This window comes from Lolium rigidum, chromosome 5 (assembly GCF_022539505.1).
Source record: "Lolium rigidum isolate FL_2022 chromosome 5, APGP_CSIRO_Lrig_0.1, whole genome shotgun sequence".
NCBI classification, from domain to species: Eukaryota; Viridiplantae; Streptophyta; class Magnoliopsida; order Poales; family Poaceae; genus Lolium; species Lolium rigidum.
This window is the reverse complement of record NC_061512.1, coordinates 9,925,679-9,953,398: the sequence shown is the minus strand read 5'-3', so window position 1 is coordinate 9,953,398 and position 27,720 is coordinate 9,925,679. Positions and strand designations below refer to the sequence as shown.

The 27,720-nt window shown below is 45.6% G+C and overlaps 1 protein-coding gene across 2 annotated transcripts; it reads left to right on the top strand.

Annotated features, from left to right (window-relative positions):
• The first annotated feature begins 273 nt into the window (after positions 1–273).
• Positions 274–9,953, top strand: LOC124652803 (CSC1-like protein At1g10090). Of its 2 annotated transcripts, none has more exons than XM_047191846.1 (11): positions 274–478; positions 966–1,340; positions 1,423–1,569; positions 1,809–1,872; positions 1,963–2,172; positions 7,324–7,485; positions 7,578–7,876; positions 8,155–8,431; positions 8,565–8,840; positions 9,103–9,168; positions 9,463–9,953. In XM_047191846.1, exons 2-11 carry the CDS (start codon positions 1,060–1,062, stop codon positions 9,655–9,657), a joined length of 1,977 nt encoding a protein of 658 aa, XP_047047802.1. In that variant the 5' UTR covers positions 274–478; positions 966–1,059; the 3' UTR covers positions 9,658–9,953. The 2 variants fall into 2 exon arrangements, with proteins under 2 accessions (XP_047047802.1, XP_047047801.1); XM_047191845.1 differs by having other exon boundaries at positions 9,103–9,336.
• Positions 9,954–27,720: the final 17,767 nt, after the last annotated feature.

The window sequence follows — 27,720 nt, the reverse complement described above, 5'->3', positions numbered from 1 at the left end:
CCGTCGGTGTAGCATGCAGTGTGCCGACGGCCGGCCTATGCCGACGGTCAACTCCGTCGCCGGTCGACGAGGGCTTCTGTGCCGACGGCCCCGACATTTGGCCGTCGGCACATCTCTTGGCCGTCGGCACATGCCGGCTCTCCCGTAGTGAGCCAGAGCTATGAGGTTTGCTGTTGTTCCATCTTGCTATACGCCGCTCATTCCAGGGCAATGAGTGATTGAGTTGGGTCCACAATTCATATACGCCGCTCATTGCAGTTGTCAAGGAGTCGACATCTAGAGCGCCAACGCTGCTGAGTCGACATAGTAGCTCTGCCTGCCTGCGCTCTCTGCTCCGGAGAGACAAATCAACTCCTCTGAGCTGTCAGAGAAACAACTCCTCCGAGCTGTCTTGGTACCAACCAATCTCCGGCTACCTTGGTCACCTCCTCCCAGCCGTTGCCGAGCTTCGTAGAGGTCTGCTCCCCGGCAATTGGAGGTACCGGATTCCTCCTCCTCCTTTCTCTTTCTGCAACTTCGATCAGAAAAAAAAACAGCAGATTGAATTCGTGTGAAGCGTTCTCTGCATTTTGTTGCAACTTTTTATCTGTTTTCGCTGATATATTAGACTCTGATTTTGTATGTTCCGTGCTGGCTTTATTTAGTATTACCTGTAAACTGCTGTACTAGCACGTATCGAATCTAGCCTACCTGTTAACTCAGCCGGACAGCTCGGGTTCCTCCGGTTCATATCTCACGAAATTTGTTCTCGGAGAGTATGCGATAGTACCATGTTGAACTAGATAATGTGGGCTTTCTTTTTTATGTATGGATACATCCATCCCATAACATAACTAAAAGTGTGCCTTTTTCAAATACCGCCCGCAATCTGCCTAATCGACTGAGCTCCTTTAGACCTCAGTTTAGACTCGAGCCTCTCTAGTGCTCTGACTGCTGAGCAATATTTTCAACTTGTGTACCTGTAGGTGCTGAGGGCATCAAGGATTCGAGCGTGATGCTTCTGTGCGTGCCAAGATGACATGTGCCCTGCTGCTGTCCTGATAGGAAGGATAGGAAGCCATGAAGATCAGCGCGCTCCTGACCTCTGCGGGCATCAACATTGGTCTCTGCGTGCTCTTTTGGTCGCTCTATTCCGTTCTGAGGAAGCAGCCAACATTTGTCAGGGTCTATTTCGGCCGGAGAATCGCCGAGGAGCGTAGGCTGCTCCGAGAGGCCTTTATTTTGGAGAGGTTTGTTCCCTCCCCTAGCTGGATCGTGCAGGCCGTCAAGTGTACCGAGGAAGAGATCTTGGCAGCTGCTGGACTGGATGCTGTTGCTTTCAATAGAATGCTTGTATTCAGGTATTCCTGGTTCTTTTTCAGTCGGTTTACTTTAACCTCAGATTCCAAATTTGTAGACTGATACATTCATTTTATTCTACAGCATACGCATCTTTTCCCTAGCTGCCATTCTTTGTCTCTTTGGAATTCTTCCACTGCATTATTTCAGACGGAATATGCATCATCTTGAGATACCTTCAGAACAGTTGCATATCTTCACAGTTAGTAATGTGGAAGTGAAATCAAGATGGTGAGCTGAGCAATTTATTCTAAGTTTATCAAAAGGTGGTTTTATCAAGGCTAAATTTATATATTTATTTGTGTTATGCTGCGTTGATTATAGATATTTATAGGTTTATCTTGTCTTGCCTCTAACTTGACTTGATTAGTTTCGTGTATGTCTGCATTCTTCAACTCATTAGCAAGGACCAGGCATGGTAGTGCAACATATATACTTGTTATTCATTTTATGTGCTGGTTGCGTTGCAGGCTTTGGGTTCATTGTGTAGTTCTCTACATAATATCTGGAGTAGCTTGCATTCTCCTATACCTTGTAAGTTTTTTGCTCATAGAAAGTACAAAGTATTCTATACCCTCTTATTAAGGAACACAAGTAATGTTGTTTCTCTACCCAATCTTTCAGGAGTATAGGCACATTGCTAGGCTGAGGCTCCTTCACCTTAAATGTGCAACACCCAATCCAGGCCAATTTACTGTGCTTGTTCGTGGAATACCAAAGACAACTAAAGAATCGTGTAGTAATGATATCGGTGATTTCTTCACCAAGTATCATACATCAAGTTACCTATTCCATAAAGTTGTTTACAAGGCTGGTAAAGTTCACAAGATAATGGTAAGTGATTCTCATACAACATTTCTATTTGTTTGGGGGGTGGGGGATGAGGCAGAATGCAAAATAATTGCTACGGTAGTATTTTTATGATCCGTAGCAAGATGTTCGGTTTTCCTTTTGCCAACACCAGAGTAGTCGCTAGTAGGCGAGTAGTCCTGTTTCTTTGGGGAGCTGCTACCCCTGTGAGCCGCAAGAAAAGCCATGCAAACGGTGTTGTAACTTTGCATCTTGGCACAGTTTGAGAATAGAATTGGGGTTTCGTGGGGTCTCAGCCCTCACGGTCATCACTTTATATATGCATGATCAGGTTACAATACGTGTACAATACGACTCATACAATACGTACATCTAGTGGCTAAATACCACTCTAACATACCCCCTCAATCTTAACCACTATACAAGGTTTAGATTGGACTTAAATCTATCTAGCATGAGTCGTGTGGCTGGTTTAGTAAATACATCTGCTACCTGATCGTTAGTGGAAATAAATCTGACATCCAGTTCGCCTGCTGCTACTCGTTCCCGCACAAAATGGAAATCGATCTCAATGTGCTTCGTTCGAGCGTGGAAGACTGGATTCGCGGTCAGATACGTTGCCCCAAGATTATCACACCATAATATTGGTGTCCGCTGCTTAGCCACACCAAGTTCCTTGAGTAGCGAGTCTACCCATTTGGCTTCAGCAGCACCATTAGCCAAAGCTTTATACTCAGCTTCGGTGCTTGATCTCGACACTGTTGGCTGCTTCTTCGAACTCCAGGAGATGAGATTCGGACCAACAAACACAGCAAAGCCACTTGTGGAGCGCCTATCATCAACATCACCTGCCCAGTCTGCATCTGTAAATATACTGATGCCAGTCAGTGGAGACTTGCGGATTTGCAAACCAGTCTGTAATGTCCCTTTAACATACCGCAGTATACGCTTTACTGCCTCCCAGTGCACTTCAGTGGGCTGCGAGAGAAACTGGCACACCTTATTCACGGCAAAGGAGATGTCGGGGCGTGTGAGTGTCAAGTACTGCAATGCTCCAACGACACTGCGATATCTGAATGAGTCATCCGCACCAAGAGGTGCTCCGTCATCCCGTGACAACCTCTCTGATGGAATAAGAGGTGTAGGGACAGCATTACAATTCTCCATATTGACTCTATGCAGGAGATCAAGAGCATACTTCCGCTGAGTCAATGACATACCCCCTGAATTGTAAGAGGCCTCCAATCCAAGGAAGTACTCAAGAACACCCAAATCCTTAATGGGGAAGCTGGATGATAGTGAACGAACCAGAACATCAACAGCACCTGACGAGGACCCAGCAATGACTATATCATCCACATAGACAAGCATGAAGATGTGAACTCCACGACGCCGAAAAATGAACAGCGAAGTGTCTGCCTTAGAAGAGATAAAACCCAACTGATAAAGGAGATGACTCAAACGGGCATACCATGCTCGAGGTGACTGTTTCAGACCATAGATAGATCGTTGAAGCTTGCACACATGGGAGGGAAAACGAGCATCCTCAAAACCGGGCGGCTGCTGCATATACACATCTTCATTCAGAAACCCATGAAGGAACGCATTACTGACATCGATTTGCCGGAGTGCCCAGCCACGTGACACAGCAAGTGAAAGGACCAGACGAACAGTAGCAGGCTTCACAACCGGACTGAAAGTATCACCATAGTCAATGCCTTGCCGCTGAGTGAATCCGCGAGCAACGAGTCGGGCCTTGTGTTTGTCAATGGTGCCATCGGGACGATGTTTTGTCTTGAATATCCACTTGCTGCCAACGATATTCACTCCAGGCGGTCGAGGCACCAACACCCAGGTCTGATTCTGACAAAGTGCAGCAAATTCTTCGCTCATGGCGGCATGCCATGCGGGCTCCTGCAGGGCATCTCGATGAGAGTGCGGCGCTGCAAAGAAAGCACGGCGACGCGGATCATATCGAACCGTGCCATCGGTGTACACCTTCTCCTTCCGTGTGTTGTCCTGGTGGCGCGTGACCATCTGACGCTCGGGCACAACAGGCGCAGCTGAGAGGGGCTCCTCGAGTGGTAGGGCACCAGCAGCTGGCAACGGAGCTGGCAAGGAATCATCACCCGCCGCGGGCGAGCCGAGCGCCGGGCCAGGTGGAGGTGTGCATGCGCCATGCACGTCGATCGGGCAAGATGGCGCGACGGCTGGCCCACGCACGGGCGGCGCTGGTGGCGCGGCAGATGGCTCTCCAGCTGCATGTTCCTGTGTAGAAACCACAACACTAGGAAGAGGATCAGTAGACAAATAGGTTAGGTCATATTGGCGCATATGCTCACTCGTAACCGGTTCATCTGCAGGAAAAGACAAGGACTCTGCAAGATCAGAAACTTGAACCGTGACGCCGGGAGTGGAGAAGGGAAAGACTGTTTCATCGAACACGACATCACGAGATATATATATACGTCCCGTGGACCGATCTAGACACTTGTACCCTGTATGCATCGGACTGTAACCGAGGAAGACACAAGCTTTGGAGCGAAACTCAAGTTTGTGTGTATTGTACTTGCGTAGGCTAGGCCAACACGCACACCCGAAGATGCGGAGGAAAGAGTAGTTCGGCTCAACTCCAAGAAGGCGAAAAAGGGGTGTTTGTTTGTTGATGACTGGTGATGGCATGCGATTGATCAAATAGCACGCCGTCAAGAAAGCTTCATCCCAAAAGTGTAGTGGGAGAGAGGAATGGGCAAGAAGAGCGAGCCCTGTTTCTACCAGATGCCGATGTTTGCGCTCGGCGATCCCGTTCTGCTGGGAAGTGTGCGGACATGACACACGATGAGACACACCCGTGCGCTGAAAATAGCGGGAGAGGCGCTGATACTCGCCACCTCCATCAGACTGAACTGCTTTAATCTTAGCGTTCAGGAGGCGCTCGACATGAGCCTGGAAAGCATAGAAAACCTGCTCAACATCAGACTTATGTTTTAAAAGATAAATCCAGCAGAAACGAGAATAATCATCCACAAAACTGACGTAATACTTGTACCCGCCAGAGGAGGTACGGGCAGGCCCCCAAACATCAGTATGAACCAATTCAAGTGGGGCAACAGAAACACGAGAAGACACAGTATATGGTAATTGATGACTTTTGGCGCGTTGACAAGCATCACACACCAAAGATATATTGTCTGACTGAGAACACGAAAGATTATTTGTTCGAACAATATTTTGAACTACATTATTTGATGGATGACCAAAACGCTGATGCCATTGCGAAGGGGAGATCTTGCTACTCGAACAGGCGTGACGCGAGGGGGAAGATGCTCTGCAGAACGGTACTGGGTAGAGACCATCTCGACTTCTACCGAGAAGAAGGACCCTCCTCGTTGCCTTGTCCTTGACACAGAAAAAATCCCGGTGAAATTCAACAAAGACATAGTTATCCGAAACAAGACGATAGACGGAAAGAAGGTGCTTGCGAATATTTGGAACATGAAGAACATTTTGCAAACGCAGAGATGAACCGGGTAAATTAGAGTGACCAATATGGGCAATAGACAAACCTGTTCCATTTGCTACTTGCACCTGATCCTTGCCGAGGTAGCGTTCGGCGAGCTGGAGGCGTTCTAGTTCACTGGTGAAGTGATCCGAGGCTCCCGTGTCCATGATCCATGGATTGTTGTCGTTGGAGCTTGTCGAGGCAGAGTTGCCAGAGCGTTGGAAGTCATGGTTGAAGCGATTGCGGCAATCATATGCATCATGACCCCAGATACCGCAGAGTTGACACTGGGGACGGAAACGACGTCCATTGCGTCCGTTCCCGCCACCGCCTCCACCGGTGTTGCGGCCGCCGTTACCACGGCCACGACCACCACCGTCATTGCGAGGGTTTCCATAACCCCCGCCGTTACCATAGCCGCCGTTGCCGTAGCCTCCATTGCCACGGCCCTGACCACCGCCGTTACCGTAGCCACCACGGTTGCCTCCTCCTTGATAGCTTCCGCCCCCTCCTTGGTGCTGATCGGCGGGACGAGGACGCGCGCCATTGCCCTGACCTGGGCGAGCCGCAGCGTTGGCCGAGGAAGACCAGCCCTCGGCCTGAGCCTGCTGCACCTGCATGGCCTCGAATTGGAGGACGCTGGCATAGAAATCGGCGTAGGAGATGGGCGTGGTGCGGAAATTGAGAGAGGCCGCGACTGCGGTGTAGGAGGACCCGAGCCCGGTGACGATGTAGTCGATAAGATCCTCGTCCGGAACGACTGTCCCGGCGGCGGCCATAGCATCGCTCAGTGCCTTCATCTTGTGCATATAGGCGCTGGCGGTCATGTCCTCCTTACGGAGAGACTGGAGCTGACGTCGCAGATGGCGAATATTCGCCCGACTTTGCGCGCCGAACATGGTGTTGACAGATGCCCACACCTCTGCAGCCGTCGTGCAGCCGATGAGCTGCGCTGCGATGTCCTCTCCCATTGATCCGAGGAGAAGACCCTTGACTCGCTGATCCTGAATCCACCAGTTATGATACTCTGGATTGGGGACGGCGATCGCCTTGTCGCCGGTACCCTGCTGAACAGTCTTCGCAGGAACGACCGCGGTCTGGTCGAGATGCAGGTGGAGGTTTGCGCCTGCCAGATTGGGCAGCGCTAGGCCTCTCCACAAGGTGAAGTTGTTGCCATCAAGTCGGACCGGGATCGTAGTGCTGATCACGCCGGTCGAGACGGAGGAAGCGGAAGACGAAACCATGGCGCCCAGGGTTCCGGAGAGCTGGAGCGGGCCAGACATCGTCGCAGACTAGGACGGGCTAGCGACGGCGGGAGATCAATCTAGCGGCGGCGGGTAAGGGACTCGCGGCGGCTAGGGTTAGCTAGGTTTGGCTCTGATACCAAGTTTGAGAATAGAATTGGGGTTTCGTGGGGTCTCAGCCCTCACGGTCATCACTTTATATATGCATGATCAGGTTACAATACGTGTACAATACGACTCATACAATACGTACATCTAGTGGCTAAATACCACTCTAACAGGCACTTCTATAATATGCGATACACCTTCCAGGGTGTATTCCAAGAAAAGAAAAATGATCTCAGATTGTTTGGTTGGGATATATACCTTTTATCTGTATATAGTATTTTGCGTTCTGCTTTTGGAGTAAAAATGTATAATATGCTGCAGACTGGTGCCAAGAAGGCATGTGGAAAGTTGGACCCTTCCACAGACACAACTCTAGATCAGAGCTGCAAAGCGATTACATACCGGTGTTGTCTTTGTGGAGCCTCTTCGAATTCTTTGCAGTTGTTACCCAACAACGAAGTTGTACAGAACATATATAACGAGGTTTGCTTTGCATTTTTTTTGCAAATATTGATTATTTTACTAAGTTAATAAACAAGTAAAATCAGTAACTTCAGTTCTTGAACTACACACAGGAATGTGCAGCTGCTGTTGTATTTTTCAAAACTCGGTATGGAGCACTAGTTGCATCGGATCTACTTCAGACATCAAACCCTATGGAGTGGGTTACTGATCTAGCTCCAGAACCAAATGATATGTATTGGTCAAACATTTGGCTTCCTTATAAGCAGCTTTGGATTCGGCGTATAGCTATGCTTCTAGGATCTATTGTTTTTATGATCTTATTTGTGCTACCAGTGACCTTTATACAAGGTCTATCTCAGCTTGATCAGTTGCATCAGAAGCTTCCTTTCCTTAATGGGGTGTTGAAGAAGTAAGTACCCATGTTGTAAGCTCATCTTCATATCGACTGACTTGTATAGACTCTAGTATGCATCAGATCTCATTTAGAGTTGAAACTTGAACAGCATGCAAAAACGTTGATATTTAGACTGATTAACACGTTCTAGCTTGAGGTATCTTATGCTTTGAGATTGTTGAGTCACCAATTAACACATTCTAGCTTGATGTATCAGATCTCATTTATGATAAACATATCCTTTTCTTTCATTTGTAGTGTGGCTTCTAGTAACTTGATACCTTCACGCGCAGGCCATACATGTTCCAGCTAGTAACTGGATACCTTCCCAGTGTCATCCTGCTAATATTTCTGTACACCGTTCCCCCAATAATGATGTTATTTTCTACATTGGAAGGGCCTATTTCTCATAGTGAAAGGAAGAAGAGTGCTTGCCGTAAAATGCTGTACTTCTTGATTTGGAATGTTTTCTTTGTTAGTTTAGCATCTGGTACTGTCATAAACCAATTGAATTCTTCTTCAACCACGAAGGACATCGCTGCCCGGCTCGCTAGTGTTATACCTGGACAGGTAGTTCCATCTTGTCTTTCATGCTGCAGAAAGATCATTTTGTTTATGGAAGGTCAATAGTAATAATATTTTTTTCATTCCCTTAAATTTCTTACACTGATACAGAAATAATTCTTTAAATCTGTGACTTCAGACTACGTTCTTCATCACCTATGTTCTGACTTCAGGATGGGCCAGTTTATCATCTGAACTTATGCAACTCTTTGGTCTGATATGGAACTTTATAAGGAAGTATATTCTGAGAATGAAAGAAGATACAACATTCGTCCCCACGTTTCCGTATCACACAGAAGTACCAAAAGTTATGTTATTTATTCTATTGGGCTTCTCATGCTCTGTTCTGGCACCCTTGATCTTACCTTTTCTGCTGGTGTACTTCTTCCTGGGTTATGTTGTATACCGCAATCAGGTGAGAAACTAGAGATTAGCTTCTACAATACTAACAAGTCCATAACAGTTGTTATGTTGCATTCTATGTTCTTATAACTTCGTTGGCACTGTAGGTGAACACTGTTTAGTAGCTTACAGTGCTATGCTTAAATATAAAACAGGAAAAAATAAGTACATGCATGCTCTTGTAGGCAAAGTACTTAATAAACAAATATTTTGTTTATTTGAACCCTATTGGTTCCGTATGCTAATATGATCTGCCATTTTGTATCTGTTTTCAGCTGCTCAATGTTTACCGCATGAGATATGACACTAGCGGTTTGTATTGGCCAATTGCACACAACACGGTGATCTTCTCTCTCGTGCTCACCCAGATCATCTGCCTCGGTGTATTTGGCCTCAAAAGATCGCCAGTAGCTGCAGGCTTCACCATACCTCTTATCTTCTTTATTCTTGTGTTCAATCAGTATTGTAGAACCCAATTTCTTCCCCTGTTCAAAACGTTTCCAGCAAAGGTTCGTGTTATTTCCATACTACCCCAAACTAGGAAATAACCCAGGAGTAGAATTTATTGTTATGCTGAGTGGCGGCGGGTTGTTGTTATCCCTGTTCCACTGATCGGCTGTGTCCTGACTCTGCAGGATTTAATCGACATGGACAGGGAAGACGAAAGGTCAGGAAGAATGGAACATATTCACCACGGACTCCGTTCCGCGTATCGCCAGTTCCCTGGCACTGAAGATATAAAGCTGGAGAAAATCCTGACCGTCTGGAATGACGAGGACCAAGACGAAGGTCATAGCTCGAGTGAGCCCAGTGAAGAAGAAACTTGCTAGGACAAAGAGCCCAGAAGGGATCTGTTTCACCCAACGCTGAAAGGATCCCCTGTTAGCCGTCTGCAGAATTCGGTGACATCCATCGCTTTCCTCTGGACTGCAGAAAGAGGCCTGTCGGTAGCGCATTAGCGCGTCGATTAACTAACCACTAACCTGTTCAAGCCGCTCTGTAAATGTACATCAGCATAGGTCATACATATATAGTACAGCATGCATTAGGAAATATAGGTTAAGATAATAATCCAAGCGAAGCATCATCATGAGCGTCATGTTATCACATTATTTATTCTTTTGTAGAGTAAAATTGTGCATATGGTATATTTCTTATGAACTTTTCTCGTTTGATGCAATGTAATATTGTAGTATCTCATCGGAAGAGAGGGCCAAATCCCACGACAATGCCTCCAAGGAGGGAAGACATCCAAGCTTCGCTTCGTTCAGCAGGAGTGGGTGACGACAATGTCAACGTTGCCTCCCCCTTGTGGGTGTCGCCTTGGAGAGTCGGTTTTGGTGGTTGGGCGTGGCTTATGTTGCTGACAAGGGATTAACTTGTCAATGCCTATGGATTGTAGGCTAGGGTTTAGTTAGAAGTAGAGGGCAAGTAGATCTCGAAGGTTTCAGCCGAAAAGTACTCGACGAATATGAAAACTAGGGTTTGCAGACAATGATTCGATGATCTCTTCGTCCCTCGACCCCCCTTTATATAGGTGGAGCCGAGGGATTCGTGCTATACAAGGATTACAGAGTCCGGGATGGTTTCTAACTTATCCCGCCAGATTACAAATAACACTTCCTATTACAACTCTATCTTTTCCTTAAATACATCTTGGGCTCTCGAGTCTTCTTATTCTTCGGGTAGTGGGCCTTCAATAAACCCCGGGTACTATATTCGGCGGGCCCATTTGGGATGCCTATGTCAGTAGCTCCCGAGATTTTGCTTGAATCATAGAGTCGTGGAAAATCTCTACTCGTTTATTTTTACTCGAAAGCTCTAACTTTCATACTTTTTCTCATAAAATTCTATATTGTACAGGGATATTGGTAGTTGGGGCTAGTTCATCCGACGGATCAGGTACTAGTTAACTCGCTCTAGTGGCAATCCGCAACAACCTACTTCAAAATCACGTCCCTGGACATGATCTCGGGATATCGGTGTAAACTTCGACAGTGCCGCTTGAGGTCTTACCATTCCGTCGAGTCCCGGCCGAATTTATCGAGTACCTAACGCGTCCGTTAGGATTTTTCTTCGCATCTGTTGCTACGGATAAAAGTAGCCGAGCGCAGTCTTTGGCGATGCCACGCCCAGCAGAATAGTTCTGGGGTCTTACCTTCGCAAATTTGCGGCATTCAGAAATTGATCGCAACTTTGGCGTTCGAGAATATATTGTCGAGTGCTTTTCCGGCTGTTGGAATGGCACATTTTATCGAGTCAAATATGACTTATATTGCTCTTCCGATGGGAGTATATGTAGAGTTAATTATAACTCGAAATATACTCTCTTGCTGTTTTATTTTTCCTTTGTTAACTTCATCGGGCACGCGAACAGCGTTCCCGATGGGAGTAGCCCCCGAGGCTACAGCCAAGAACTTGTGCTTGGTTGTAGGCTCAACATTTTAATCCACCTTGTCACTATATTGCCATTATCTCCCGATATTCTTTCCTTTTCTTCTTCTTCTCTCTTTTTTTTTTTTTTTTTTATCTCTCGGGTGCGCGAACAGCGCTCCCGATGGGAGTAGCCCCCGAGGCTACAGTCAAGAGCTTGTTCTTGACTGTAGGCTCAACATTTTCTATATTTGCCATAGTCGAAATTTTACTTTCTTCGAAGTAGCCCCCGAGCATTTGGGCAAAAACTTGTTTTTGACCAAAGGCTCCCGAAGTATGCAAATAAGTCATCCTGTCGCCATTCTCCTTTTATTTTTCTTGTCGACACATTTTTCCTTGGCAAATTTTCTTCAACTCCATCAATGGCCGAGATTTTTCTGTTTTGTGGGTCCATCGTTTCCACCACGTTGACACGTCGTGCAAGTGGGGGACACACGTCCTCCGCTTTTTCTGGCGCACGTACTGTAACGCCTATCCCAGTAAAAATACTTTTTTGCCCTTGTGCCTAGAAGATCTATTCTCACCACACGATTTCCTCATCCAACGGCACACTGCTTCACCCAATTCTTATATAAACCTGTCTTCAACCTCCGTTCATTCCCTCGCTCGCGCCGCTCGCCTGTTCCTCTTCGCAAAAATTTCCCTGCGCCCAACTCTCTCTGATTTCCCGCACGCGCATACATTGCTCTGCCCATTGCCGTTGATGCCACCGCGCGCGCGCCTGACTCGCCACAGCACTCCAGAGTCCGCGATGGCTGCTGAAGATCTTGAGTGGGAGAGATCTAAAATCTCCAATCAAGACGCCAACCTGATGAAAAGGCTTGGCCTTATGAAGAAGGAAGACGCCATCCGCTTTCCTAGCGAAGAAAGCTATCCCAACCCTCCAATGGAGTATCGGGTTAGTTTTGTTGATCATCTCATCCGTGGCCTCTCTCCCCCAATCCATGATTTCCTCCGCGGTCTTCTCTTTGTTTACGGGATTCAGTTGCACCAGCTGACTCCCAATTCGATCCTCCATATTTCTATTTTTATCACTCTTTGTGAATGCTTCCTTGGAGTCGCTCCCAATTGGGCTCTTTGGAAGCGCATTTTCTGCCTTCGCCGCAATGGCGCGCACAACGCCACCTACAACATAGGTGGCGTAGTTATCTGTGTCCGAACCGATGTCGATTATTTTGACGTCAAATTTCCCGACTCCGTCCAAGGATGGCGCAAGAGGTGGCTCTATATACACGAAGAAAGCGCCAACTCCGTGGAACACAACATAGTTCCCTTCGACGGAAACGCGAAGATTCAACGCCGCCACTCCTGGGACGCCGAAGTTTCCGAAGAAGAGAAGAAGGCGACAGAAGCTCTTATGTCTCGTATCCATCAGCTCCAAAATACTCGAGGCAAAGAATTATCTGGTGTCCAAATCACAGCCTATTTTCTTAGAATTAGAGTGCAGCCTCTTCAGGCTCGAAAAAATCCCCTTTGGACATACTCTGGTGCCAATGACGCCAATAGGCTCTCCGGTGATCTTTCTGTGAAGGACTTGGAGAAGCTTATCCGAAGAATTACCTCGCTAAGTAAGAAGGATCCTATTCCTTCCTCCCTGTCGCGTGGCACCCTACAACTCCACCAATCCTCTTCCCGAGGTATTTTGTCTTCTCGAATTTTTATTTTGTCCCGAGTTTTTCCTGCATCTCATTGTATTAATATCTCGCTATTTTTCCCTCTGTCGCTATTTTTTATAGGATCACCCTACTATGGCTTCCCTTCCTCCTCTTCCTGAGGATGGAGAAGTCGAAGAAATGGGTATAGTTGCCGAAGATGCTCAAGGCTCTTCTGTTCCTGAAAGTGAAGTCGCGGGTTCTCACAAATCTGCGGCTTCTCATGAGAAAGATGCTGAGTCTGAAGCCAGCGAATCGACTGAATCCCTTCCTCCTGCTGTTTCTCCAAAGAACAAAAGGAAAAGGACTGAAGCCGAGGATTCTGGCATTTCTAAGGCTGAAGAAGTTGTTCCTTCTCATCCGAAGGCAGCTTATGATCCTTATGTTGAATCCCTCATCAGCTCGTAAGTCGACTTTTATCTCTCCTCCCCTTTGTTTTATGTGCTCGAAAGATTTATCTTGTCTTGCTTTTTGCACTGTCGATTTTTGTTCACTAGTGATGAGGAAGAAGAAGTACCAGTTACTGACGTAGCTCCTCGGACCAGCATGTCACGTACTGTGCTTGTTTCAGACACGTTAGTTGAAGGAGATGAAACATCGCCTCCCCAACAAAACGTCGTCACCACTACTCCACCATCGAGCCCCCTTGTCCCTTCGCCAAAAAGGGCAAGGGTTGAAATGATCGTTGAGCCTCCTCCTCAATTGAGCAGCTCTTCGTCGCAGCCTCTTGGATGATGTAAGTTTATCGAGATCTATCTTTCCTTTATTTTGCTTTTATGGACCCTTACTTTTTGTAATGCCGAAGTTTTGTCCCCTTCTTTTCTTCTTCTTTGACAGCCTATGATCAAGGATCTTATCCGCATCGGGTCCCAATTTATTGGGTACCGCGAGTATGCCAGCAGAGCCGAAGGTACGACTTTTTCACTTGCTGTTTTTCCTTGGTATTTTACGCCAACTGCTTGTCGCTATTTCTGATCTTTCTTCTTTTTCTTTTCCGCATCTCGACAGAAAAACTTGCAGAAGCTAACGAACGTGCCGAGACACTTTCTCGGAATCTTGAGAAAAGTGAAACGGCTCGCAAGAAAGCTGAGCTTGCCGCTAGCGAAGCCAGAGCTGAAGCTGATGATGCCAAAGCAAAGGCTGCTAGTGTCGAAGAATTGCAGCAAAGGCTCAAAGATGCTGAATCTGCCTTGCACGAGCAAAAATCTGCACAGATTGCACGAGAACAAGGGATCATCAAGCGTTTGAATTCGCAAAGTCGACGTACGCTGAGTAATATCACTTGTCCCTTCTGTTTTGTTTGTACTTCTTGTTTCTTGGTTTTCGACTAATGTTCTGTCTTATGTGGCAGCCCAAACCAACCAAGATTTTGATCTGGAGAAGCCTGTCAATGACCCTCTCCTTGACGCACTTTCTCTTCTAGAGTTCCATGGACGCGAAATTCGTGAAGGCGTGGCCAATGCCGGTGGGGCTTTGTCGGCGTTGTTCCCCTACTTCTTCCCGAAGAAAGAGGAACCTTCGACTTTCCTTGACCTTGCCAAGCTTTTCAATACATCAGAAGATCTTGGGCTGAAGATGCGCCATGAAAATATGAAGGTGGCTGTTGAAAATACTGTTGCTCTGGTTGCTGACAGCCAGCAGACTCTCGACTGGATGAAGGTTGGCGACACCGATCAGATAGAGCAGTCGAGGTGGAAATCACTGATGAAGGCACCCAAGCCCAATACAAAGAAAATCTTGGCGTATCTCGGGATTAAGCCAACTTCGACTCCCAGCTCCTCGAGGCCGGAGGTCTAGTTGCATGCCTCCTTGTTTCTTTTTCTATTTCTTTTGCTCTTGTCGCCATTTTAGCCTTGGCGACAGTTACTCACTTAGTCCTTCTGGAGAACTTTCCTTTGTAATACCCATGTAAATATTCTAGCAAGTAATGAAATTTCCCTTCGTGCTTTTCATTGATCCTGGGCCTTTCTTTTCCAGTTAATATTTGATAACTACTCGACTCCTCCTTGCCCTGCCGCTGCTTCACCTGCATCTTCCTTCTCGAAGAAAATATTAGTCGACCCTGGTCTCCTCAAGAGTTCATCAAGCGAACATTTGTCGGAAGATTTACAAGAACTTCGACAACAACTTCAGTCTATGAAGAAACAAACTTTGGCCATGATGGAACAATCTCGAAAAGCCTCTGAAGGAGAAAGACTTGCTCTTCAGCAAGCCGAAGAAGCTGTGGCTGCTAGGGATGCTTCGCTGTCATCTGGAAGCAAAGGGAGCCACAACCCGAGAGAATAGTATGCTTGAGCTGATGCTAGAGGCTAGCTCGGATATGTTAGGTGCGTTTTTGCCTTCTTTTGATGCCTCTTCTTTATCCTGCTCGTGCCTTTCTTCCAATTTCTTGCCTCGTCGCTTTTAACAGGCTCGGTTCTTGATTCTGCTCGCCGAAGATCGGAGAGTGAATGAGAGGACAAATCTTCTTGTTAATCTCTCCCTTAACCATGGGTGTTTGTTACGGGCCACTCTCGAACGAACCCAACAAATTGTTAGGTTCCAAGATCGTGCTTGCCAGGTGCGCGATTTTCTCAGCTTTTGCACGTCAACATTGACCCTTGTCTATAGGAATCTGTTTCCAAGAAACGAGGTTCCAAAAACTCTTCCCGAATTATTGGAGGTATTCAGAGATGCTCCTCGCATCCATAACTTCGTGCGGGCTCAACTCATCTCTGGAGCGAGATTTGCCATGATTATGATAAACATTTGTTACCCAAAGTTGGACCGACGAAGATTGTTGCTGGTTGTCCGGCCAAGAAGACGCGTCGAAAGAATGATATTGACTCAATCGATGCCATGGTAGCTCCTGTGGCCGAGTCGATGATAGATGAACTTCTTCGGATGGACTCCGAATTCTTTACCAAGGGTTCTTATGCTGAACACAAAACAACCAAGGGTTTATCGGTAGATACTATCTTGGGATTTCATTGACTTGTATCATGTTAGACATCTTGTATCTCATATTTCCGAAGGAACTCATTGTGTGTTGCTGAGGTTCTCTATGTTGTTGAAGCCCCCGAGCCTGAAGATTACACTATTTTTCCTTCCTTGAAATCTATTTTTCCTGCTGGAATAAGACCTCTTTGTTTGTTCTTTGGGTAGATTGCCCATTTTTGAGTATCGTTGATGTCGAAGTTCTATGTTTGCATGGCGAGGTTTTTAAACCAAGGCACTTATGTTTTTTGATGTGTACACTATATTTATGATTGCTGGTCCCGATTATTTTTTTTTTATTTGGCGAGGTATTAATGTACCAAGGCGAAATATTTCAGTGAATCTATATTGTATGTATTTTGAGGCTTGGGCGTTTGAGCCCCCGAGCGTGTCGAAAAATAAGAAGTATATCTCCACTATCTTTATTATATTGTAGCACCACGAGCCCGCCTCATTAAAAACCTTTCCGGCCCCACTCGGTGCCCCGAAAAAGGAAAAGAGTGCGTCCGAAAACTCGTGGGCGTTTCAAGTACATTGAAGTTTTACAAGGACTATATTTCGACTCTAGGCGTAGAACCGCCTCGAGTTGCGCCACGTTCCAGGGGTTTGGCTCCTCTACCCCTGTCTTCTTGTCCTTTATCCTGTATGCTCCTCCTCCGATTACTTCCGTGACGATGTAAGGACCAAGCCATGGTGACTCGAGTTTTTCATGACTTTTTTGCGTGAGCCGAAGAACTAGGTCGCCCACCTGAAAAGATCTTGGCCGCAGACGTCGACTGTGGTAATTCTTCAAGTCCTGTTGATATTTGGTTACGCGAGATAATACTTCGTCTCGAGCTTCGTCGAGTGCGTCCACATCGTCTTCCAATGCTATCTTTGAAGCTTCTTCATCATATGCTGTCACTCTAGGGGAGTCGTGCTCTATTTCTATTGGAAGTACTTGCCTCCGCGCCATGAACCGAGAAAAACGGGGTTTCTGTGTCGCCGTATTTGGTGTTGTTCGGATGCTCCACAGCACACTTGGTAATTCTTCAGGCCAGTGTATGTCGAGCTTTTTCTAAAGGTCCCAACGAGACGTTTCTTGATGCCATTGCAGATGATGCCATTGGCTTTCTCGACTTGCCCATTGGTTTGAGGATGTGCAACAGACGCAAAATTCAGCTTGATACCCACTTCTTTGCAATAGTCTTTGAATTCATTGGATGTGAAGTTGCTGCCGTTGTCTGTGACGATGCTATGGGGCACTCCAAACCTGAAGACGAGGCCTTGTATGAATTTTACTGCAGATGCTCCGTCTGGTGAATTTATCGGCTTCGCTTCTATCCACTTTGTAAATTTGTCGACAGCTACTAGCATGTACTCCTTTCCTCCTCGGCCATGATTTGTGTAACTTGCCCACCATATCGAGTCCCCATTGTGCAAAGGGCCACGACAAATGTATTGGTGCTAGCTCTGCTGCTGGAGAGTGAGGTTTTGCGGCGAACCTTTGACACGCATCGCAAGTTCGTACTATGTCCTTAGCATCCTCAATTGCTTGTTAACCGGTAGAATCCTGCCCGAAAAACCTTGGCTGCGATAGCTCGACTACTTGCGTGGTGGCCACATATTCCTTCGTGTACATCCTTCGAATTATTCTTCCTTCTTCGGGTGTGACGCACCTTTGCAAGACGCTTCGAGATACTTCTCTTATATAATTCTCCCTTAACCACACTGTGAAAGCTTTGGAGCGTCGAATTACTCGCCTTGCCTCGACTGGATCGTCGGGTATTTCTTTCTTGAGTATATATGATATGTATGGCTGCATCCATGGTATCTGTATTACCATGACCAGGTCTTGCTCTTCTTCTGCTTCCTCTTGCTTCTCCTTTGTAGCCCCCGAGGGTTTCTTCTCCTTCTTTTTTGATTTTGTCGACTCAGTGGATCTCTCTGTTATCTCTTCCCAAAATACACCTGGCGGGACTGCAAGGCACTGCGACCCGATGTTTGCCAGAACGTCGGCTTCGTCGTTGCTCAATCTACTAATATGATTTACTTCGCATCCATCGAACAACTTCTCGAGCTCATTGTACACCTCCTTGTATGCCATCATGCTATCATTGACTGCGTCACATTGGTTCATAACTTGCTGAGCTACCAACCGTGAATCGCCAAAGATTTTTAATCGAGTTGCTCATGAGTGCTTTCGCCATCTTCATCCCGTGTATGAGAGCCTCATATTCTGCTTCGTTGTTAGACGCGTTAGGGAACGTCATCCGAAGGATGTACTTCAGCTTGTCGCCTTCGGGTGATATGAGTACTACTCCTGCGCCGACCCCTTCTAGTCTCTTGGACCCATCAAAATTCATAGTCCGGGTTCTCGATAAATCTGGGGTCCTGTATTTTGCAACTCCATCCACTCTGCGATGAAGTCCGGTAGTATTTGCGACTTTATTGCTTTTCTTTTTTCATACGTGATGTCCCGAGGGGAAAGTTCTATTCCCCAAAGGGAGACACGACCCGTAGCTTCTGGGTTGTTCAGTATATTTGATAAAGGAGCTTCATTGACCACTATGATCGGGTGTGCCGAAAAATAGTGGCGCAATTTTCGTGCTTGTCGTGAACACTCCATATGCTAGCTTTTGGTACCGAGGGTACCTTTGTTTTGAGGGAGACAAGACTTCGCTCACGAAGTATACTCGGTCGTCTGTACTCCATGGATTTTCCCTTCTTCTTCTCTTTCGACAACTAACACCGTGCTAACCACTTGGGGTGTGGCTGCAATATACAGGCAGGAGAGGTTCCTTTTCCTTTGGAGCCACCGAGATTGGTGGTGTCGATATTTTTCGCTTCGGATCCTCGAAAGCTCTATCGGCCTCTTCGTTCCACTGGAATTTATCTCCTTGTTTGATCGGCGCATAAAATGGTAACGCTTTTTCTCCTAACCCGGCAACGAATCTGCTCAAAGCTGCGACTCGCCAGTTAGCTGTCGTATTTCTTTCAACTTCGTTGGCTTCCTCATAGTTACTATGGCTTGTATTTTGTCGGGATTTGCTTCAATCCCTCTTGCTGAAACTAGAAACCCCGAAGTTCTCCTGCTCGGGACGCCAAAAGAACACTTCGTCGGGTTCAGCTTGAGGCGGAATTTGTCGAGGTTGTCAAAAGTTTCTTTGAGATCCTCGATCGGTGTTGTCCCCTTTTTTGATGTTACGACGACATCATCAATGTACACTTGCACGTTTTCCCGATCCGTGTTGCTAAACACTTCGCATCATCCTCTCGATATGTTGCTCCCGCATTTTTTAGACCAAAGGGCATTGTCTTGTAACAAAACACGCCGTAAGGTGTAATAAACGCTGTTTTGGCTTCATCCTCTTCTTTTAATCTGATCTGGTTATAACCAGAGTATGCATCCAAAAAGGAAAGACGTTCACAACCTGCCGTGGAGTCGATGATTTGATCGATCCTTGGGAGGGGAAAGTGATCCTTAGGGCAATGTTTGTTGAGACACGTGAAGTCGACGCACATGCGAAGGACTGTCGTGTTTTTCTTTGGCACCATCACTCGGGTTAGCTACCCATGTGGCTTCGTAGATATCTCTCTCGATAAAACCAGCTTCCTCTAGTCGATTTATTTCCGATAGCATGGATTTGCGGTTTGGTTCAAAACGCCGCAAAGGTTGTCCGATTGGTTTCATCTGTTGGATCCAAATTTAGGTGGTGCTCGGCAAGTTCCCTGGGTACTCCTGGCATGTCAGCTGGACACCATGCGAAGATTTTCCAGTTCTCACGGAGGAACTCGACGAGCGCGCTTTCCTATGCGATATCCATGTTGTTTGCAATGGATGTCGTCTTTTTGGATCCGTCGGGTGAATCTGCACCTCCTTAGAATTTTTCTCTGCGTTGAAAGTTGATTCTTTGTTTGGCCTTCCGACGTCCGGCGATGCGTCGTAATCGGTCATGCTTTTCGACGCCAAGTATTCAGCTTGCATCCCGAAGGTTTCGATAACCGATGGAAATCCTTGTCGCACTTATCGGCTAAGGCGAAACTCCCTTTGACCGTGATTGGTCCCTTGGGTCCGGGCAATCTCCATAACAGGTAGGTATAGTGTGGATACTGCCATAAATCTGGCGTATGCTGGTCGTCCCAAAGAAAGCGTGGTACTGTGATGGAAAATCCACGACTTCGAACTCCAGTTTCTCGATTCTATAATTTTCTCGGGTTCCAAACTGAACGTCGAGGTTGATCTTCCCCAATGGGTAACTTGGTTTCTCTGGTGTGATGCCGTGAAACCTTGTGTCCGTTGGCTTCAAGTTTGCTAAGGATATGTTCATCTTTCTCAATGTATCTGCATACATAAGGTTTAAGCTGCTGCCACCATCTATGAATACTCGAGAAACGTCAAATCCTGCGATAACTGCTGGCAGTATAAGTGCTGACTGCCCTGGTCGAGGAACTTGCTGCGGATGATCTGCTATTGTGAAACCGATATCTTGTCCTGACCAATTAAGGTACTCAACTCGTTGGTGGAGGCATTTTCTCGCCATAAACACTGTCGTGAGATTACTTTTTGAGCTCTATTAGATGGCCTTCCCTTCGAATCATCGACACCGCTCCGTTGGAGTTAGGATCAACATAGGGTGGTGGTGCAGGTGCTGCCGCTATTCCGAGCTGGTGTTGATTGCCTTCACGTAATCGCGGGAGGTGGCGGTAGATGAACTTCGCTCCTAGGCTCCCGAGGGTTTCTCTGTGCTTGCTCGTGCGTGAGCGTTTTACGCACATCCGAACATTGCTTGAAAATTTCGACAATCTTTACGCAGGTGTCCTGACTGTCTTTTCCCATTGCTTGTCGAGGAAGAAGTGCATCCGGCACGGTCCGTTCAGCATTTCTTCGGGAGACACAAAAGGTCGTGAAACCTTGGCCCACTATTTTGCTCGTTGCGGGAGTCGTCCCTATTATCGCCTCGCTGCTCATTGCTTCTCTGATAATCGTCTCTGTTGCTTCCTCCTGTATTTGACCGAAATCCTGCCGAAATTTGCCCTGGGGCGTCATAATTCGGATACTGCCGAGGAAATCGTCGCCTCGTTTGATAATTTCGACCACGGTCCTCCTCTGGCGACCTGTGTCGTTTATTGTGGACAGCGTCTTCTCCGTCTGCCCATCTATTTGCTATTTCCATCAACGCGGATACTGTTTTTGGATTGGTCCTTCCCAAGTCCTCGACAAAATCTCCACGCTCGATTCCTGCGACAAACGCATCTATTGCTCTCTCGTCGGATATATTTTCTCGCCGAGTTTTTTATGATGTTCCATCTTTGGATGTATTTTCTCATTGACTCATCTGGCTTTTGCCGACACGCCCTCAGCTCTTCTAACGACGCAGGCTTCTTGCATGTGGACCTGAAGTTCTTGACGAATATGTCCTCGAAACTTTCCCAGCTGTCGATGGATCCTGGCGGGAGTTTTTGATCCAAGATCGTGCGGCTCCACTTAAGTGCACCTGAATACTTTGCATCGCTGTTGCTCTAGTTCCTCCAGTTAGCTTCACCGTCTCGAGGTAATCAATTAACCAGTCCTCCGGATCTTGCAGGCCGTCGAACTTTTTGAAGTGATCGGGTAACTTGAATCCTGAGGGGACTCGAGTTTTTCGGACTCTTCTCGTGAAGCACGGTAGACCGCACATATCCTCGTCATTAAGCTCCGGGGACTGCCGATGATCTCTTCTGCTTTGCCTTGCTCTATCGACCCTCGCTTGTACTCCTGTGTCTCTTGCTCCACTTGGTCCTTCCGGAGCTGCCGCCGTTCCTGCCGCAGGTCGTGGACTATTTTGCCTTGCTGCTCCTTCGGGAGGCGTTGCTACGAACGCTGTCCCCATAGCTCCAACTCCTGCCAATGCCATGTTGTATAATGTTTCCCTTGGATCTCCTGGGGGTGGCATCGGATGCGAGGATGTAAGCTTGTGTCGCCATATACCCAGCTTACGGTGTCTTAGGGATAATATTTCCCCTTGTATCTATCGACATAAAAGACATGTCGAGATTTTGAACCAAGAACTCTCTTTACGCTTCGGGTATGTGTTGTAACCTTGATCTTCCTCTGTTCCGAGCCTCCCTGTGGCTATCACCCGAAACTCTAGATTGTCCACTTACATCTGCCCTTCTCCCGCTGGATGCGAAGCTGCCTCCTTTCTCCGTTCAACTCAGTCGTCTGTTTTTCTATTTCTCAGGCAGTTCGTGCGAGCATATATTGATAAGCTTGCAGTTCTTGAGCTGTAGCTGTTGTCGTCATTGGTTCTGAACCATCTATGGCTTTTGCCGCTCTATCCCAGGCTGCTTGTGGAAGTTGGACTCTGACGCGTGGTGTGGGCCCGACATATTTAGTGCCCATACCTCTCCTTAGATCTGAGGGATCGACAAAAGGATTTCCCAACTCGTCGAAGGCCTCCGATGTTTCCTCTTGATCTTCGATAGCATAAATCCGATGATATTTTGTACTCAGATCTATGTTGGGTTCGGTGACATCATTGTTGAGATTGATGAAGACCTTGCCCACTCGTGAGAGATTTGTCGATGAAGTCGTAATCTGTCGACATCGCTTGAGCCATCGCTTATATATGAGTCCGCGAGATGACTCAAACGATGCGTTGCTTGAAGGTCTTGGCGAGTTTCTCTCTTGCTCTGATGCTGACGTAACGTGTTGTCGAAGTTTCTTCTTCTGACTCAGTTGACGATGCATAGCTTGAAAAATCAGAATCGACCGCCAACGATCCCGACGAAATCGGAATTTCGATACGATACGATCCTTCCTTCTCGACGCGAAAGTGGAACCTTCCGAACGTCATCTCCAAGGGCTCCGCCAGATATGCATATGCATCCAAACGGGAGGGTGGGTGAGGAACAAAATCAACAAGACCAGCGAGCGATCTGTTTACCTCGATCCATGGTGTTGCTTCCGGTTGACGATGTCGAAGATCTTGAACGTGCCATCGAGATCAGCTCCTTACGCCTCTAATTCCCACAGACGGCGCCAATTGACAAGGGATTAACTTGTCAATGCCTATGGATTGTAGGCTAGGGTTTAGTTAGAAGTAGAGGGCAAGTAGATCTCGAAGGTTTCAGCCGAAAAGTACTCGACGAATATGAAAACTAGGGTTTGCAAAACAATGATTCGATGATCTCTTCGTCCCTCGACTCCCCTTTATATAGGTGGAGCCGAGGGATTCGTGCTATACAAGGATTACGAGTCCGGGATGGTTTCTAACTTATCCCGCTGGATTACAAATAACACTTCCTATTACAACTCTATCTTTTCCTTAAATACATCTTGGGCTCTCGAGTCTTCTTATTCTTCGGGTAGTGGGCCTTCAATAAACCCCGGGTACTATATTCGGCGGGCCCATTTGGGATGCCTATGTCAGTTGCGTTGAGGTTGGTGGACGACAGGGCAGCGGCCCCGGATGGTGGTTGTGTGTGTGGCTTCTCTTGCATTAGCGTCGGTGGATTCCAGGGCAGCGGCCCTGGATGGTGGTTGTGCATGGCTTCTCTTGTGTTGAGACCGTTGGACGCCAGGGTAGCGGTCCCGGATGGTGGTTCTACGTCTACGCGATGGCCTTGGGATCCAGTGGTGGAGGACGGAAAAAATTAAGGTAGGCCAGGTGCCATACCTTGCCCAAAGGGGAGCTCCGCCCCTGTTGGGATCCATGGTGGGCAGTAGCATAGTGGCCTGTTGCTTGGGTGGCATTCTTGTGCCGTTTGTGCGGTCTATCAAATATAATAGGATAAAATAAATCTTAAGAACAACCAACTAATATAAAATTTGGGGGTTATTTAATTTTTCCTATAATTACTTTAACATTCCTAACCATATCAAGAGAACAAATATATTCTATATTAGCAACTAGGATAGTCATACCCGCCTCTTCCATTTGTATTGGATCAATATCAGACTTAATTTCAAGATATAAAGAATATGGTATATACGTATACTTGATCCAATATCAAAAAATATCATCATAACATGAAGATCCTATAGAACATGCTATAATTGATTTACCCACCTTAGTGGTGTTTCCTTTAATTACCTTAGTGGAATCTTAATGATTTTAGTCACAATAATGGAATGCTTAAGGGGCTGAGCACATACATCAAATCCTTGTTTAGGGACAATAATATGAGTAGCAAAAGATTTAGCAACTTTTACTAAAACATATGGACCAAGAAAATTCCTATTGCTTAATTCTTCAAATAAATAGAAGTAGAGAAATTTTCTACACATCAATATTCATATTCTAACCTAGCTTTATTACCTTTCTCAAAATCCCAATTATCAGTATTCTTAGATATTGTATTTAATAAGTCATATGCTTCCTCGATCATCACTCTTATGAGTGAAACTTCCTCCAAAAATATTATCAACAAAGTCATTTTGATAATAAGAGAGCCCCACATAGAAATTGATCAATATAAAACTATTAGATAAACCATGAGAAGGATTCTTGGTGTTCATGATCTTGAAGTTAAGAACAGGGCCTTGCTTGGTAAATGGCTGGCCAGGTTGCTAACGAAGGATGGGGTATGGCAACAACTACTGCGGAAAAAGTATGTTGGTTTTAAGGCGATCTCTCATGTCTTTTGAAAACCAGGGGTTTCGCATTTTTGGGATGGCATCATGGCAACTAAGAAGCACTTTTCCCCATGCAGTTCTTTCTCCATCAAGAATGGGGCGGGGATACGGTTTTGGGAGGATCGTTGGTTGGGAACAACCACTCTCCGTGAACATTATTCGGCTTTGTATAGTATAGTTCGTCATGAAGGGGATACCTTGCAGAAGGTGTTGGAATCTTCACCCCCCCTCTATGGCGTTCAGACGTGATCTTGTCGGTCCCCAACTAGTTTCTTGGAATGAACTGCTTGAGCGGTTAGGTTCAATCCAGCTGGTTCAGGGGACGGATGAATTCTGGTGGAGTCTCACCAAAAATAGTATATTTTCGGTTAGCTCCATGTACAAAGCATTATGCTTATCAACCCAATCGGTACTAAATAATAAATCCATCTGGAAGATGAAGATACCTCTCAAAACAAAGGTTTTTGCATGGTATCTTTGTCGAGGTGTGATTCCTACTAAAGATAACCTTGTAAAGCGCAACTGGCAAGGGTGTACGAAATGTGTGTTCTGTCACGAAGAAGAGATAATAAAACACCTTTTCTTCAACTGTCGAGTTGCTAGATCTATATGGTCAATCATTCAGATAGGTTCTACCTTATACCCTCCTTGTAGCATTGCAAACATTTTTGGTAATTGGCTAAACGGGGTGGATTCTAGGTACAAAACGATTATCTGAGTGAGAGCGATTGCGGTTGCATGGTCGCTTTGGCTATATAGAAATGACAAGGTTTTTAATGACAAAAGTTCCTCTCTTATGCAGGTCATCTATCGGTGTACGGCTTTGCTCCGTTCATGGTCGCCACTTCAGCGTTTGGAGGATTGCAACCTCTTTATGAAGGTGTCTACACGATTGGAGAACACGGCTACGGAGTTTATTTCCCAACATGAGTGGTTGCATAGTCGGAGGATTGAAGCCAACAGAGCGTCATAGTAGTTGGCTTTCTATATATTTTTTGTATCTCATGTGGTTTGATACTAGACTTCTGAACGACTGTGTGCATCCTGGTTAATTATGCAGAGGCTGGGTGTAATTCTTAAAAACATTTGAGTAATAAAGTGAGAAGGATTCTTATAAAGGAGATCGTTTAATCTCCCCAAGCTTGAGTAATACCTTCTCCAACATGAGGCTAAAATTATAAATATGAAAAGATCATTATAAGCCTCGATAGGAGTATAATATCTAAAATAGAAAGCCCTTTTCAGATATTTCCAATCAAGAAGATATTCTTTATTTAGTGATTCAAATGATTTGCAAACATCTCCATAGAGAGATAAATACAATAACTTCATTTTCACTTCTTGAGGAATACCAGAAAAGCTTAAATAAAGATCATATATCTTCAAACATTTGCAAACGATCCTAGCAGTCTTACTTCCATCCCGTACAAAAGCTTGTTTGATAAATTTTTAAACATGGCCAACGAAAATTTGATACTCCTTTTCCGGATTAGGTGGTCTATGCACCTTATTCTTAACAGAGGGAACATAATTATATAAAGATATCTTCATAACTTCAGAATCCATAATAACAATAGTAAACTAAACAGTAAATAGTACTAACAGCTTTCAAGTTTTCTTACCAAACAAACCTATCAATAGCGCGATGCTCCTAGGCAATGGTGCTAGAAAAGTATCTTGATGTCTTCCAAGAGCAGAAGATCTATTGTAATACCTTTCAATAAAGAAAATATTATCAAACCCACGAGGAACCGAATGTATTGGTTAGCAAATTTGACAAGTAAAACAATAAAATTTGCAAGAATTTTGTGTTTTTGTGTTTCTAGTTTGCAGTAAAGTAAATTGAAATAAGGAAATGCTCTAAATAAGAGAAAGCCCAATCCTCTATACAGCAAGAGGACAAGCTCAAGTATGTGTTCTTCTATGTGACAAACGTTCCTAAGGACGGCATGGTTTTACTTAGCATAGAAATTTTTAAACATCATGAAAAGTATCTTATCAAGTTTTATTCTCATCGGATGGAGCCTAAAATAGGTATAACCATATGCATGTGCAAATTGTTTATAAGACCATTTATATGTGTAAATAAAGGATTGCTAAGACATAAAAGTCCAACCACAGCATGGAGTTCTAATGTCCCCAATCAAAAACCCCTAATGCAACTAAAAGTCTCACGACACGGTTCCTGTCATTCTGTCCATCGATCCATACTCTCTTCATTACACTAAGGTGCATCCCTATAGTCCACATAGTTGAAGTAATATGCAGTCGATGTTCGCATATCACCACCATAAAACCAAATAAAAGATTAAAACTTAACCAAATACTCATTGTATACTATATAAAAATCATTGTCAATTCATCCTATGCCCTCGAGAATATGGGGAACTACTCATAACGGTGAAACATGATATGATTCAATAGCTTATGGTATACAACACAATCTTAAAATATAACTTCACCACCAAATAATGACAAGTTACCAAGCACAATCATGCATAAGGCACTAAAATGGTATCTAGGCTTCAATCGTATCACAAACTATGAGGGCAACAAGGTGGATATTCGAAATGGTGATGGTGTTGATGTTGGTGATGACGGAGACGCATCCCCCTACGAGAAGAAGAAGTGGTGATGACTAAGCTTTGATTTCCCCGCCACCGGAGGCTCTAGAGCAGCATGATATGTTCCGGAGTAGGAAAGAACTTTCGCTTCTGCCACCACCTTCATAAATCGTGTGAAAATATGGCAAATGTTTATGGTAGAAACATAGTCGTCTGTAAAAAAGGGAGAGCTGAGGCGGGCCAAACATGCCCTGGTGGCATTGCCCAGTAAGGTGGCCACGCCACTTGGCCTCGTTTGGGTCTCGTGGCTCCTCTCGTATGATATCAGTGCCTAGGGTTCTTCTCATGAAAAATCTGTTATAGTATTTTTTTCTCGAATTAATCGGTCTTCATATAGCCCTGAAACAACAAAATATGAAAAAAAAAGGTTTTCTCCCTCTCAAAAATTAAATACCAAAACAAGGTATTTTACAAAAAAAAGTCTCATTAATCATCTGAAAATGTATAAAAAAATGGTGAATTAATGCAAATATAACAATACAAACTAGTCCTATGTGTGGCTATTATGATGATACATAATGCATGTATCAGTAGGACGAGCTCTAATTCTTTATGCATGGTGTGGACATTTGATCTCTTCAACGGCGAGCTTCTTGTATTGTATATCGA

Coding starts and splice junctions, on each gene's coding strand:
- LOC124652803 (XM_047191845.1), top strand. CDS start 1,060: ATGAAGATCAGCGCGCTCCTGACCTCTGCGGGCATCAACATTGGTCTC. Junction 1,341..1,422: donor AATAGAATGCTTGTATTCAG/GTATTCCTGGTT, acceptor TTTATTCTACAG/CATACGCATCTTTTCCCTAG. Junction 2,173..7,323: donor GTAAAGTTCACAAGATAATG/GTAAGTGATTCT, acceptor AATATGCTGCAG/ACTGGTGCCAAGAAGGCATG.